This window comes from Pyxicephalus adspersus, chromosome 4, assembly GCF_032062135.1.
Source record: "Pyxicephalus adspersus chromosome 4, UCB_Pads_2.0, whole genome shotgun sequence".
In the NCBI taxonomy this organism is placed as follows: domain Eukaryota; kingdom Metazoa; phylum Chordata; class Amphibia; order Anura; family Pyxicephalidae; genus Pyxicephalus; species Pyxicephalus adspersus.
Genome location: NC_092861.1, coordinates 92165718 through 92181716, shown reverse-complemented (window position 1 = coordinate 92181716; position 15999 = coordinate 92165718). Strand labels below are relative to the sequence as shown.

The following is a 15999-nucleotide window of genomic DNA, read 5'->3' as shown; positions in this document are numbered from 1 at the left end:
GTGTCAAGGAGGGGTGATAGCAACCCACCAGGTATGTGACCATTACTGGCCACCAATGATAGTGGGTACAATTTTACACCACTGACCGCTAATGCAGGGATAGAGTAAAAGACACAGAAGTGTCCATGGACTCGAGGAGGGAGTAAAAACCAATGATGTTCACCACTGGAGGGGGGGTAAGTTACAATGAAAACCATGAATGAATAGCACTGCCACTGACCAATAATGTGTGTGTGTATTATTGAATTTTGCTGTCACTCCAGTGCTGGAAGATATTTTTGCATATATTGACATTGTTGCTGGGAGTTATTATTGTGACTCAAATTTTCTCCAAAAGTGGATAAGTAAAATAAGTAAAAAAAAAAGAAGCATTAGCAAAGTAAATATAAATGAATGTTTACTCTTTACAAATTGCTAAATGGTAACTTTTTTAAACTACCGGTAAACCAGTGATACTCACATGTCCCCATTCTGTAACAAGGCGCCGCCATCTTGATTGGTGCAGGAGTTCAGTCCCGGTATGTGCAGGGGAAGATGGGATTGCTGAGTATCCAGCCAATCCATGCTGAGCTGTGCAGCTTTTTGGACATTTTCCAGGAGTGATCAGGCAGATAGGAGGGATAATAGCAGAAGACAAATTGTCTGACCCTATTGTCAATAATGAATTATCTACCTGAAACTTTAGTTCCCAGTAAAGCTAAACACTTCAATATTATCTTAAACCACACTTACTTAAATACACAACTTTCCCCTAATCCCTGAATATAGAGCCAGCATCAGATTATTTCTGCCCAGTTACTGATAGGAAGTTTGATTATTGAGCTCCCCAGCACAGATCGGTGTGGTCATCACATGGGCTCCTGCGTATCCCTGGGTGTGACGTCACGGAGGAGGGCGGGGCTGGGAGCTGTCACACCATCCTGGTGCTGATGATTGCACCTGCTCACCCCCCATCCTTCCATCTCCCTGTGTGGGGGTAGAGAGGCGGGGAGAGCAGATACAGGAGCGCCATGCTCCGGCCTTGGATACCTCCCTGTTGCTCCCCGGATCACAGTTTATTTTGTAGCTGGGATCGTATCGTTCCCCGGGGACAATGATCCCTGAACCCCTCTCACAATAATACCCGGTGTGGAGGAGAGGCAATAACCAGCCATCAGCATGATCTACCCCTTCCCCGGCTACCACAACCCGGTGCTGGGTGCCCGGCCTTTGGTCTCCTGCTTCTGCCTGTTCGGCCTGCTTTGGTGCGGTAAGATAGCGGAGGGCAGGAGGGTGACATCTCCGGGCTCCCCGGCCCCTCAGCTGACAGATCTCAGATCCCAGATCTCCGGGGTGGAAGAGCTGCTGGAAGAATTCCGCAAACAGCTTCAGCAGCAGAGACACCAGCAGGACCCGGAGGAGGAGGGCTGGAAGGACAGACACAAGCAGCACGGTAATGGCAGGGATGCTGAGCAGGCCGGGGAAGGTGCCGAGGCGGAGGAGAAGAACATGCAGGAACAGCTGCAGGAAGTGGCCGTCCGGCCTGCCGGGGATGTGGGGGAGAATGTGTGCAACTTCAACCAGCTGGAGGACTACATCATCCGTACCAAGGACTCCCTGGAAGCCGGGGCCACCTTCCTGAAGGCTCCGCCTGAGGTGTTCAGCTGGAAGCAGTGCCTGGAGGTGTGCTGCATGGCGCCAACATGTTCCGCGGCGGTGGTGGAGAGGTCGGCCCGGGGCCTGAGCTGTTTCCTGTTTGATTGTACTCCCCGGGGGCAGAATGTTTGCCACTTCTCCCCTCATAGAGACTACAGCAGCTTCACCCAGAGTGGCCGCAATGTCACCTCAGCATGGGATGGCTGGAGCCCCCTCAGAGCCTCCTCTGCTACCCGGGGTAACCGCAGCTCTGCACCCATACTGGGGCCCTCATACTGGGGCCCTCATACTACAGGCAACATGTATTAGGGTACATAGGGAAGGGGTCCCAGTATTCCTGTCACCTGTTAGGGATTCCCCTTCTTGTCATAGAGAGTATCCTCCTAATGTTGGGGAAGTCCCTTCCCTTCCAGCTCCTAAAATGGTTGAAATCCAAATTCATCTTTTGGAATGGTTTCCCCTTCCAGAGAATCCATGACAAGAAGCCGCTCAGGAGTCACCGTGCACCCATTCTCTGTTGTTTTCCTCCCGCACACATCCTGACACAATGTTTTCACCAATTGCCATAATAAATGGAATCTGGTGTCTGTAGGGAGCTTTATACACATTGTCCTGTGTGCCCCATGGAAGATTTCCCCAACATTCAGGAGGATTTACCCCTCACCACAACAATCCCTCCCATCTATCCGAGTTATTCTTTATTGATAATTCCCTGCAATTACTGAGATTTCTAGGTAAATAGATCACCATGAAGATATAGTGGGATAGATATGGTGGGGGAGAATCTCCAACAATTAGCACACAAAGATTAGGAATTGTCACCATCGGTGAGTTGTCCCATCATTGCTTGTACTGACAAGAGGAGGAAATGATCTCTGTCATAGGTATACTATTTACCTATATATAATATTTGTGTAGTATATATGATATTTGTTGTCATGTGTACAAAACCACAATTAATGAAAGTACAGCAGTGAATTGCGGTGAAAAATGATCACTGAATAGTTTCCAGCAGTGATATGGTGGTGGCAACCCAGCGACAACTCAATAATGACAACTAGATATTATACACTGAGGTAGGGTAGTTCAGACAGGTGGTGAACCATTCCCATGGTTGGGATCCTAGAATCCTACCCATGGCCATCCATAGAGAATGATTAGGAGATGTAATGACCAGTTCTGTACTGCCCACTGTAAGTGTTGAAATACCAGATCATGAAGAACTAGAGCAGTGTCTGGAAAGGTGCCAACCACCAGGAACCACCAATGCCTTGGATGGTATCTCTTGGATCAAACATTTGTTGCTCCTGTTCTTTGAACTTCTTGAATGAGCGGATTAGTAAATAGTGCCTTTGGTGAAGGTGGAGAATTCAATTGGTCAAAGCTGTCATCTCATAGGAAAAGGTGCAGTTATAGGCAGATGTGGAGGGCCTTGATGGAGAATGATGAGTGATGGCTGCTGATTTGTTACATATCTAACGCAGCATGCAGATGTCTGGTAGATGTGAGATGATTGTTGCTGGAAATTTTTTTTTGTGATTGTCTCCAGTGACAGATAAATGAGTGCTGTACACACAGTGCCTATGGAGAGAAGCCTGGGAAATGGGCAAGTGAGCAGCACCCCAAATGCAAAGAGGTTGTTCCTGATTGGTCATTTTTAATCAGACATGGCAGATTGATGAATGACATCAGGGGGACCGCTGATAATATCATATGTTGGGTAACTATGATCTGATCGGTAAATGTAACTTTAAACATGAACTTCCAAGGTTTTGAACAGATAGGGGTATATTTTTTATAACAGTAAAGAGAATGTGACATTCACAAAACATTCACTGTAGGTGTATCTTAAATTACAATGTTCACCCCTTATAGTATAGTATAACTTTCTAGATTTTCCATTTTTGTGAACGCACCCACATGACACACAAACAGACATAATGTAGGAGAATATCTCCCTAGCTCTACGTTAATAATTGACAGTGCCATGATATGTTTAACATTCCAGATGGCATAGCAGATGGTTATATACCCCACACATATCACACCACTGTATTATATGCATACAGAGTCAGAACACAAATATGCTTTCAATATGCTTACTGTATTTTACTGGAAAAGCACAAAGCAGTGCTTCAATCTTTTACATGATGATTTGACTAACAAGCAGCCTTTCTTTATATGGGAATAAATTATACTTATCTAGGTTGCTGATCCAGAAAAATATTAATTAAACTTCATTGGTTTAATGAGGAGTGTAGAAAGATATTATAGGGATAAATGTATTTTAAGAAAGGAGAAAAAAGAATGTGGTGAAATATGGCAACAACTATTTCTTTGTTACTTCTATTGGGGATACTTGAACAACTGAGAAATATAATTATACATCCATACACACTTCAGATTTTAATCATCCAATTGTCCTTTCAGAGATCTTTGGTGATCTGTCTAATTTAACATAGTGAAATAACTTTCAGGTCCTAGGGAACCTCAGCTATATTACTATATTAATAGCTCACAGAAGATTAGTGTGGTGGTCAGAATGTACCTTACATTGCTGGCCAATGGGAAGAATGTCATCCTTATAGAAAGCCAAAAAGATCATTGGTGTCACTTAAACTGACTTGAGAGGCAAAAACTGCTCAGGGAACCCCTAGCAACCTCTGGAGGAACCCTGGGGTTCAATGTAACTCTGGTTGAGAAACACTGCTCTAATGGGACAGACAGCTGAAGCTACAGTCATCTCAGCTGCAGTCTACTTTACTTCTCCTGCTCACCCCCCTCCCTTACCATAGAGCGGAATGGAATGGGCTGCCATGTTTTTGGTTGGAAATGTTACTGTTTTGTACCTGGTAGTTCATGCAGAATTTTTACTGAACTGAACTCAAAAAATGAAAATTTGTTATGATAAAGGCGATGCAGAAATTTAACTTTTGTCTAAACAGTACCCTGTAAAGTATTTTTTTTTTTCTCCAGTTTCTCTTGAAATCTGGCAGTACCCTTCCTGGTATGTACATGTGCATAGGCTCCCTCACAGGCATATATCTGCAATGTGTGGTCTAAAGCTACCTGCATACATACCTGATGATTGTCACCTAAGATGAACAGTCAAGCTCATATCAGGAGAAAATCTGACATGTGTATAGTGGTCCCCCAAGCTCATTCATTAATTCACAGAGGCAGAATGATGAATGACCTATCAGGAATTAATGGAATTCGATCCTATAGAGGAGAGCACCTTGGAGTGCTGCTCCCTTAACCTCCCTCTTCCTGTTTAGAACAAAACAGCGCTGTGCATACAAAAAAAATTTTTGTTCTTGAAAGATTGATTTCAGTGACAATCATCGGCCATCTGTACAGAGCTTCAGGCACTGCTGCCTCTGACTGCTAGAATAATGAGATTTGGAGTATACAACAGTGACGTCACTACTGTTCTGGTTACTGTTCTCTTTGCTTGGGGCTCTGACACAAGGAAGCAAAAAGTCCTGCCGCTACTAAGATGTTTGTCTCCCCATTTATTGACAGAACAAGGCACTGTGGGTCAGTAATGGGGAAAGATTGACCGTAGGGAGATTTAGGGAATTAGGGTGAAGAGCCCCCCAGTCCTCTGTCTGCTTTTTTTGGGTACAACTTCCCTTCATTCTCTCTGTAAAGAAGTTTCCTTTGATTGACATTTGTCTTTTGTTCAACTTAAATAAATGTTAACTTTGCCATGTTGATATCATTTCAGTCAAAGCAGAGAGTGACAAACCACCTATCAGCAATGCTGGACAAGATGTGGTACTTCAGCTGCCTGTTGACTGGGTCATACTCGATGGACGGGAAAGCACTGATGATCATGCCATAGTTCGCTATGAATGGACACTACTGCGTGGAGACCCATTAGTTGATATGAAGGTACTTTGAATTTTTTTATATAACACAGACATGTGATACTAGTCTAAAAGAATGCCTAAAAAACGTGTGTTTCGGGTACATAAAAGGTATTGTAGTTTTTTGCTTCCTGATAATGTTCTTCTACCCCTGGGGGGAGCAATGTGGTTACATGATGACGCTTGAGCTATACTGTCTACCGCTGTCTGTTCAGAATTCATATTGTACACAGATTTCTCTATAAGAGACTGAATATAATGTGGTATACACACTGAGGTTTATACAACTATTTAAACACCTAGGTGCTCATAATATTCCAATAAAATGGTAACAGACAATAGGAATACCCTAATAAAATGTTCATGTGTTTTTAAGCCTTCTCACTACTCACACTACAAAATCACCTTAGCTGTTAGCATTAGCAGTACCAAATCTTTTACCTGGGGTGACTTGCTAGCCAAAAGCACAGCTACTGTATATTTGAGAACTAAGCAAGGTAGACGAGAGTGTAGAGTAACTAATAGACTTCTGGGAGGTCCGCAGGGAAAACACTTATTTTAAAGATCAATATACAGTTTAATGTTAAGGCTGAACTGCTAATAAAATTGATTAATCCCCTGACCTGATCAGTCTGCGAAAAAAAGCCTCTCAATCTGCCTGTTTGATGCCTTAGAGTTGCGGGGGATCTATGTTTGGTGCAGCCTCTCAGTTTACATGAATATTAAATATAGTTTATATACTGTTTAGCACTAGAATGTAAGACATATATATGTTTCATTTGTATATTTTAGTAAAATTATAACAAAATAACTTTTTTTTACAGTGTTTGATTTAGGAACTGTTTGCCTTTTTTTAATCTGTAGTATAATAAAGCACTGGTTCTATTATTAAAGAACCAAGATCTGTGTTAGCTTTGCAAACATGGGAAGTATTTGTGGACATATCTAATTTCTGGTGAGCCCGTCAATGTACGGCATGTATTGAATTCCCCAGGATAACAGAGGAGAAACAGATGATCACATACTAGAGCCACCCAACCATGAAAAGGCAAAGCTTTAATGTCTTCCACTGAAATCACTCCAAGAATAGTAACAATGATTCCTTGTTCTGTACCCATGGACAGTATCAATCTATTAAGGGGATATTAAATAACAAAAAAAAAGGTAATAAAAAAGGCAATAATAAAGAGTACACCTTGGCTTCTTGTTTTAAGAACACATCTTGCTTTCTATCTACATCATGCTCTGCTATTTAAAAAACAAGTGCACAGCCTAAATTGACAGTGAATTTATCTGCATACTTGTTCTAGTCAGTTACACTGACAGTATTAAAGCTATTTCATCATGGCAGCCAGGCAATTTGAATCTTTAGAGGAAACCATTACATAGGGCAGCTTACATATGTATCTTGTTTTCTATAGGCATCAACATAAACCCTAATTATTAGCTCCCTTTCACATCAGAGTCCCTCTTTCCCCCTTAATATTGCAGTCCCTCTTTCCCATATGATATTAGTACCCTTTTTACGTTGTAGTCTCCCTTTCCCCTTGGAGTCCCTAAACTGCCAGCCATTGACAGTTTAAATCATCTGATGCAGGGGACGTGGCTGAGGCTGATGCTTGGGTAGGAAGCACAGTTACAGCCTTAGCTTTAGCCTTATTAAATGCAGTGCTAGATAAGCCTTAGGACACCCTGTTGGAAATTGACCGTATCCACAGGCACATTGGTCTCAAGTCCTCAGAGCCCAGGCACCCGAGGAATATGATATGTCGTGCACATGCCTATAAAGTTAAAGTTGAAATAATAAAAACGGGCTCAAGACCAAGAGGAATCTTTTTTGATGACACCCCAGTGATGCTTCTTCAGGATTTGTCCAGATGCACGTTGGCTCAACGGAGATCATGAAAGCCACTACTAGAGGGGCTCCGTTCTCAAAACATCCAATATCGTTGGGGGTTCCCCTTTCACCTTGTTGCTTTTAAAGATGGCCCCTCAGCTACCTTGAGATCGTCTGCTGATCTTCCTGATTTATTGGATGTCTTTAACCTGACGGAGATTGACATCCAGGATTGGCCTTCATTCATCCCTACAGTGCCGGATCCACCAGTTAATCTGTGGCGACTCTCTAACAAAAAATGCGCGCGGCCTTAAGGAGACTCCCCCCCTCAGACTGTTCAGCGTTGATAGTCCTGAGATGGATGAGGTCGTGTATGATGCTATTGCCTAAAGTGTTTGCACTTTATAGGACTCTATAGGACTTTATAGGAGTGTTATAATGTCATAATAGTGTCATAATGGTAATGCTACCTCTCTGATTCAGTATTTCTAAGCTGATGGGTCCATAGACCCGGTCTGGAAATGTTTTGTTCATTGCTTCTTTGAATGTTTGTTATTGTTCTCTTTGTTTATTATACACATGGGCGTTTCACTGATGTCTGGATTTCTGTACCAAAAGCAAAATTTTTTTTTATAAAACATAAAAAAAAATTTTAGAAAAAAAAAAAGGTATAATGTAATGTACCTGTGCAGTAGCTTTTATATTATATATATAATACAATTATATATATATTATATAAAGATTTCTTTGTATTAGAAATTTCTTTGTATTTGTATTGTAAACCCCAGAGATCGTCACTGCACACGCCGGATGAAGAAAGAAGAGGACAGATGTGTCCGGAGGAGCTGCGGGGACAGGGTAAGTATTTTTTTTTCAGTTGTAATCTGATTGTCATACATTGATTGTATGACAATCGGATTGCAATGTCACGCTTGTTTATATTTTTAGCTACCCCAACCTTGGTTCGGTGTTCACGATGGTAGCAAGTTTAATTACCCCGTACCAAAGTCGGGCTAACCGCCCGGGTGGTTAAGAGGGGCTACTATGCCAAATTGCCATTCAACTTTGTTTACAAGTGTCTGTAGTATGCCTTAATGTTTCAGGGAGGAGTGGAAATTTACCCACCCATCCTGAAATGAATTTATAGCCTTTGCCGGTACCCCTTTCAAGTATGTTCTCTAAATGTGCCATTGCAGCTGGGGCGGGAGCCCTGCCATTGGTTGTCCACATTGCCCCAATTAGGTACAACAGTGCAGTTTCTGCGTCTGACCAGACTTTTTAGCTATTTCTAACCCTGCCTTATTCTCCACCCACCCACCCTTCCCTAAATTTAACCCATCCACCCTTCCCTAAATTTAACCCATCCACCCACTTATCCAACCTTCAGGGTTACTGTTCGCCTGAAGGTGGTAGGTTGGAAAAAGTTTTTCTCCTTTTTGTTGTTATTGGATTTTTATTTTAGACCAGTTTTAATCTCAGAGTTGTTTCATGCCTGCCTCTGTCTCCGTTAATGAAGACTACCAAAGTATTGTCTCTCAATGTAAAAGGGTTAAATGTTCCAGAAAAGCATACAGCAGTTCTAGCAAGATTGTATAGTTTGAAAGCCCAAGTAGCCTTTTTGCAAGAAACACATTTCAAAGAAGGTAACATGCCTTCCTTGCGCAATAGGTATTATTTTATTGGTTATTACTCATGTGCCCCTGATGCTACGAAATGGGGAGTATCCATCTTGATCTCTTCCTCTATCCCCTGGAATCTGAGTGCAATATATAGAGATGGTGAAGGACGTTACCTCTGTGTAAAAGGGACAGTGGGAGAGCAAGCGGTTACCCTGGCAACTATTTATATGCCCTTAACCAATCAGGAACCCTTTCTGAAATCTATTTTGGAGCACCTAGAGGAATTTAGAGAAGGCACCCTAGTTCTGGGAGGGGACTTTAATTTTACCCCAGAGCCATCACTTGACTCGACAAGGGATGATTCTAGTGGCGTTCCTAGAGGGGGAAAGAGGCCTAAAGATGTTTTCTCAGCCACCAGCTTCTAGATGCCTGGTGCATTCCTAACCCTCATGAGAGGGACTATACTTTTTTTCTCTCACCCTCATCAGACTTATTCCAGAATCGACAACTTCTGGGTCCGCCAGGCTGATTTTCATAGGGTTAAGGGGTGCCCTATAGGTGAAATGTTCCTTTCGGACCATTCATCAGTGATATTAAATATTCAACTCATGCATGAAAGGCCCAGGTTCTGGAACTGGAGGCTGAATGAAATCTCTTGAAAGATTTAGTAGTGTTAAGGAAACAGAACGGGAATTGTGCAACTATTTTGCCATTAACTATACACAAGAAAGTAGCCCTCTGGTAGTATGGGAGGCCCATGAGGCTGTAATTCGAGGTCATTTAATAAAGCACGGAGGGAGACTTAAAAGGGCTAGACAACAGGAGATTTTGAAACTCATTCAAGGGAATCTTGGGTTATTGGAAAAGAAGCATAAATGGGATGTCATAGGGGACTTGACTCAAAAGTTGATCTCCCTAAAAACCCAGCTATCCCTGCTGTGTCTCAATAAAGCCAAAGCTACCCTAGGCCAAATGTAGAAGATCCTATTATGAATACAAAAATAAGTGCAGCTGTATTTTAGCGAGAGAATTGCGGGGACAGGGAGGGAGCGTACTTTTGTTCCTCTTATTATTGATCACTCTGGTGTTAAAAGATACCAGGTTAAAAAAAAAATCGAAATTTTAGAATCCGATATTAGTGGCAAGGAAATTTTATAGGCGATAGCTAGTATGCCAGCGGGTAAAGCTCCTGAACCTGATGGTTTCTCTTTAGCATATTATAAACAATTCAAGGAGACATTAGTGCCCCACAATATTTTTAAAGCCCTCTTGAGAGGGGCTCCTTTTTACCCAGACTCTCTGAGAGCACATATTACGGTGATTCCGAAGGGGGGCAAGGACCCAGTCAGCTGCTCCAGCTATAGACCAATATCCTTGCTCAACCAGGATCTAAAATTGTTCACAAAAATTTTGGCAACGAGACTACAGAGGATCATTGGCGAATTGGGGTTTGTGCCATTCAGGGAAGCTAGAGAGTTTAGAGTAAAAAGGACCAGACCTTGATGCACTTTGGACTGGGATCTAAAATTCTAACCTGGATTAGATCTATCTATTCCCGCCTCAAGGCAGCAATCAGGGTTGTTGGAACTCACTCTAATTATTTACCCATATCAAGCGGTACTCGGCAGGGCTGCCCCCTTTCCCCGCTCATTTTCATCTTGACATTAGAACATCTGTTGAGGGCTATAAGGGCCAACCCAGGTTTAGAAATGGGTAAACGATTGTACAAAATCGCTGCCTTTGCGGACGATCTTCTATTTGTTATGTCTAACCCGGTTACGTCTCTCCCAAACTTAATGAAGGAACTGTCTATATATGGAACCCTGTCGATTTTTTAAATCAATTATAGCAAGTCGGAAGCACTGAATTTAACTCCTGCCTCCAAATCAAAAGGAATTACTCGAGGAAAATTATCCCATTAGATGGGCCTTGAATGGATTGAAATATCTCAGTACCTTTCTATCTAGGGATTTGTCAGAAATTTTTACACTGAATTTTCCCACCACTGTTCCAACGGATAAAATCTGATCTGTTAAAATAGAAATCCTTACCCCTATCCTGGTTTGGGAGAATGCAGGTGAGCAAGATGAATGTTTTGCCAAGATTTCTCTATTTATTTCAGACCTTGTCGATTTGGCTCCCGAAGTCCTTCTTTGACTGTATAAATATGGTACGTTTCCAGTTTATATTGGGTGATAGGAGACCTAGATTGAACCGTAACTCTTACTCTTTCAATCCAAAGCTACAGGGGGCCTGGGAGTCCTGGATCTCTCCAAATACTATATGGCAGCACACCTGGTCAGGGCGGTTGATTGGGCCAGAAATGGTACCTCTAAACAATGGGTGGGCCTGGAGCAGCTGTTTGGAGGACAAAGTTTGTCCTCGGCACCATGGTTGGAGGGTTACCTCACTGTGCAACTTAAACAGCATCCTTTGATAGGGCCTACTTTGAAAGTGTGCTCTAGAATGTTCCCCCGTCCCAATACGGCTCCTTCACCCTCCCGGCTGTATCCAGTCCTTGATAACCTAGCATTCGTGCCAGGTACAGAGTACCCATATTTTATCCATCTCAGGAAAATTGGCTTCTTTAGGGCAGTAAACTGTCTGCAGGGTGACTCATGGTTTTGTTTAGCTGATTTGGCAGGACTGGTTGATTTTTTATACTCCCTACCACAGTCTTTGGAATTTACTAGACCACTAACCCCCTTCGAGGCTATATAAACGAGAGCAGGTACGGATAGGCATTTGCTCCCGAACCTATATGCTCTGCTCAACTCTCCACTGACTGATAGGGCCCCTTCGTACTTGCTACTTTGGGAGAGAGACTTAGATGTTATGCTCACCATGGAGCAAAGACAAAAAGTAGTCTGGTTAACTCACCACACCTCGGTTAGCAACACATTTCAGGAGCTGAACTATAACATTCTTTCCAGGTGGTATCGTACCCCTGTTCAGCTACATAGTTTCTATCCCTCGGTCTCTGATCGATGCTGGCGATGTGAGGTGGGGGAAGGTACGCTTATTCATATTTTCTGGTTCTGCCCGGTTCTATGACCCTTTTGGGACAAAAAAAATGATTATAATGTACCTGAAGATCCCTCCTTTTTCTTGCTCCAACACAGCTCCTTTTCTAATAGGTTCCATAAAACTGGTAGTGAGCCACCTGTTGAATGCAGCGAAACTCTGTATCCTGCAAAACTGGAGGTCAACTCAGTGTCCCCCAGTCTCACAATGGTTTAAAATTATTAATGATATTATGCTAATGGAGGATTTAACAGCCAGCCTTCACGATTCTTCAGAAAAATTTGAACAAGTTTGGTTTTATTGGAAGGAGCTCTTGGAATCGCAAGATTGTGCAAGGTGTTTATCATTTAATAAGTGATGTCATACTCTGGGTAATCCCTGATTTCTTTCCACTCTGGGGGAAAAAAAAAAAAGGTGTCAGGCTAAAATACTGTGTGTGATAAATTTTATTTGCGTGACTGCTGCTACTGTGTCCCTGGTTCTCTCTGCTGTATATGCCTTTTCTGTACCTATTTAATTTATTATGCTTTGTCTGTAACCCTTGACATTGTAATTAACATGGCACTGTTTCTATTTTCAATTTGTTATGTAACTGTTTTTGGGTTTTTTTCTTTCATTTGCATGTTTGTTCTTTTATATAATAAATAAATAAATAAATAAAGAATGTTAAAAAAAAATCACCTGATGCAGAACCAAGAGGAACAGACCCACACAACTGGGCAAAGCATTAGCTGGCCTCTGTATACACTTTACTTGCTTTATCATTACTTCCTTTTTATTCTATTGCCCGCAGAAGCAAGGAGAAGAAGCCATTGTAAGCTGCAAATTATGACTTTGACCTTACACTGGCTTTAGTACTCCTGTCCTCAATGTAACATCACTTTGTGCCCGGATAGCCAGTTGCCAAGCACCATTACTGTTATTTGCAAGGAAAGGGAGAGTCATCTGTTCAGTGTTTGCTCAAAGCCTTTACAGGCCTTTTATCCTTGCTTCTGCAATTGTTTTGGGTCAACAACCAGATCATAAAGTATTTTCATATCCTAAAAAGCGTTTAATGACATTCTTAACTGCTTGGTTACTAAAATCTGTCTTAATATAATATTATTAATATAAGACTTTTTACATAAAAATGAATTATTTCATGCCCAACTCTGACCTTAATTATCTGAAAAATGTATTTATTAGTAATGCTTCTGTTTATTAGGTCACACAACCTGGGACATTGAAGCTGTCCCATTTGCAAGAAGGAGTTTATACACTACAGCTGACTGTGACTGACACGACGGGACAGAAGAGCTCAGACAATGTTTCTGTCAGCGTTATCCCTGCTGAGCATCACGTATCAGGTGGGTCACAAATACGCTGCTTTACTTACATTGCGTTGTCTCTTTTATATAGGGATTTTAATAAAAAGGCAATTAAAGATTCTGTCCAATCAAGCTTTTCATTCACAATGAATAGCTGTATAGCCTTTCAACCTTAGTTCTGTGTTCAGGATTTACTTTAAGGCATTTCTTATATAAAATTATTAGTTTATTGATGCAAAATAAAACAAGAAGCTTACTTAGGTGTCTAAGAACTACTCTCAAATATCTCTTCACGGCGCAGAAACAAGGATGGCCAAGAACTAATGATCCATGATTGTCATTCTGACCTCACTAGATACATACTTATTTTTTTTGTCACTCAGAACATATTTGAAATTGAATCATCTTGGTTATGGAAGCCTACATGTTTTTTCTTGCTGTGCTTAGTGCCATTATATTGTTGCCTTCAGTTTGATGATGCTGCCATCTACTGTTCACAAGTCTGCATTGGTGAAATGAATATAGAACCACTAGAAATATATTGGACCTTATACAGTTATTGGCTGTGGATGAGCTCAGCCGACTCAGCTTCAAATTAGGGGGCTCATGTTTATCTTTGGGTGCCTGAATTGTATATGAGTGTGCCATTTGTGTGTATTACATAGATGCGGTTATGTTTTTGTTTGTTTGTATCTTTTTAAATGACTAATATCTGGAATATGTTTATTTTGTTCACTTGGCTTTATAGTAGGTCAGATATCTTCTACAGAGACCAAGCATTGAAAATAAGCTAGAAATATCTATTGCAGCGGCCACAGGAGAAGCTTTAGATTCTTTAAACTTTACCCGTAACCAGTATCAGCCTATTTAGTCAGTCATAATTTTACCTAATATACTAAAGCAACACGCAGGGCTCTATGTATACATGATTCCCCTGTCAATTCATCTGAAATTCGCTGACCAAGGTTTGAGTCTCCTCCTCATTTCAGTTCCTTTTTAAAACAAGGACTCGTTCTGCCACCTAGTAGCCTAGTATCAAAGTGCACAGCTGTCACAACAGGAAAAGCTATATGTATAAATGATTATTACAAGTGAATTTAGAACAAATTGACAGTGTAAACTACACCCCATACATTGTATTTTTGCGCAAAAAACTAGGCTATTTTCAGTCTTGCAAACCTTTTTTTTAATCTATAGATTATTAATTATTTATTATTATTAATCAAAAGCCTTAAATAAAAGTATACATTTCATTCTATAATATGTATCGTTGCACATTTGTCTGTGTAACTGACTAAAACAATATGATTGCAAAAAGAATACTAAAGCTTAATCTGTTGATATCTGGCCTTCCTGGGTTCCTTCTTTCCCCGACCCATCAAAATGCTAATGGAATAACCAAATAAAAAAGGTTAAAACGTATTTGTTAAATGTCTGGTTTTATATCCAGTAACATCATCACTAAGTTTATGACATGCAGGCACAATATAGCTGGTGAAAGGTGGGCCAGCAAGGTGATGTGCTTAGCTTTTTGAAAACAGGAAACTGTAGTAATGCATAGGTGTGGTGCCAACAAATTGAAAGAACTAAAATCCAATGATCTAACGGTAGCCCGGCCAGGGGACAATCAAACAGCCTGGGAAGAAAGGGGCTAGATGATTCATGATGGCACCAGCCAGAAATTGAGACTTGACTATCTGACTTTCTGCAGCTTTTAATGCATGCTATAAGAAACTGACTCTGTAGAGCAGGGGTCGGCAAACTTTTTGGACTACTAGGCCATTTCAGGAGGTCAAGAAGGCTCACTAGGCCAGAAGAAACAAGGTGTCCAAGGAAAAGTTTTTTCCAACCGTGACTGCAAGCGAGCAGCCTCAGTCTTCCGCTCATGTGCGGCGTAGTCTCTGTACATGTGCGCATGCTTGGCATCGAGAGGCTTGGCATCGAGGCCCCTTGAGATTGAACCGCTTGAAAGTGCTGTTGGTGTCGTTGCACACTACACGCAGGGCTTTGTTGCAGCGTTGGACGAAGAATATTTCGTCAGTCCATTTGGGGTTGAAGACACGTTTCGAGGTCAAGCTTCCTGAGACTGTTAGCTGCACGTTGCTTCTGTTCTTTAGGTATAGTAACTGGAGTTACTGTGCAGGAACTCGATGATATAGCGGGAACTCGCGATAACGCGACAATTCAATTAGGCCGGATCCAACAATAAATGACTGGGGGGGGGGGGCGTTAGGCCGAACTGGAAAACTGGCTAGGCCGTATCCGACCTAAAGGTCCGAGTTTGCCTACCTCTGCTGTTGAGTGAAATCAAAGTAATTCATTTCAGCACAGGGGAGGCCCAGACTACTAACATGGCAGCCTCACTCAGAAAAGTGCTCAGCTCCACCTTAACCACTTGTGGACTTTGGGCATACAAGGTACAGCCTTAAAAACACTTCACCTAAGTACCATGAACATTCATCATATGCCCTTCTTAGCAGGACCTGTATACCAGGAAAAATGCCTGAACAGGCTGCAATTTGACAACTGACAGAGTCTCAGCATCTGTTGCAAGAGGGAGGACATAGTGGCTCCTATGTAAATTGAGCAGACAGACAATCTTTTCCTTTATTGATACATACATTGCAACAATACTTTAGGCACATTCACCCATCTTTAGTACCTATAACTGTTCACAATAAAAATGCACAATAAATATGGGATTT

General features: G+C 41.7%; 1 protein-coding gene across 1 annotated transcript in view; it reads left to right on the top strand.

Annotated features, from left to right (window-relative positions):
• Positions 1-895: 895 nt before the first annotated feature.
• Positions 896-15999, top strand: part of LRP11 (LDL receptor related protein 11) — a gene marked incomplete at its 3' end in the record, with an annotated part of 17873 nt that continues 2769 nt past the window's right edge. Inside the window, 3 exon segments of the mRNA XM_072408992.1 lie at positions 896-1873; positions 5366-5532; positions 13192-13333. Of these exon segments, the coding sequence (XP_072265093.1) occupies positions 1159-1873; positions 5366-5532; positions 13192-13333 (1024 nt within the window).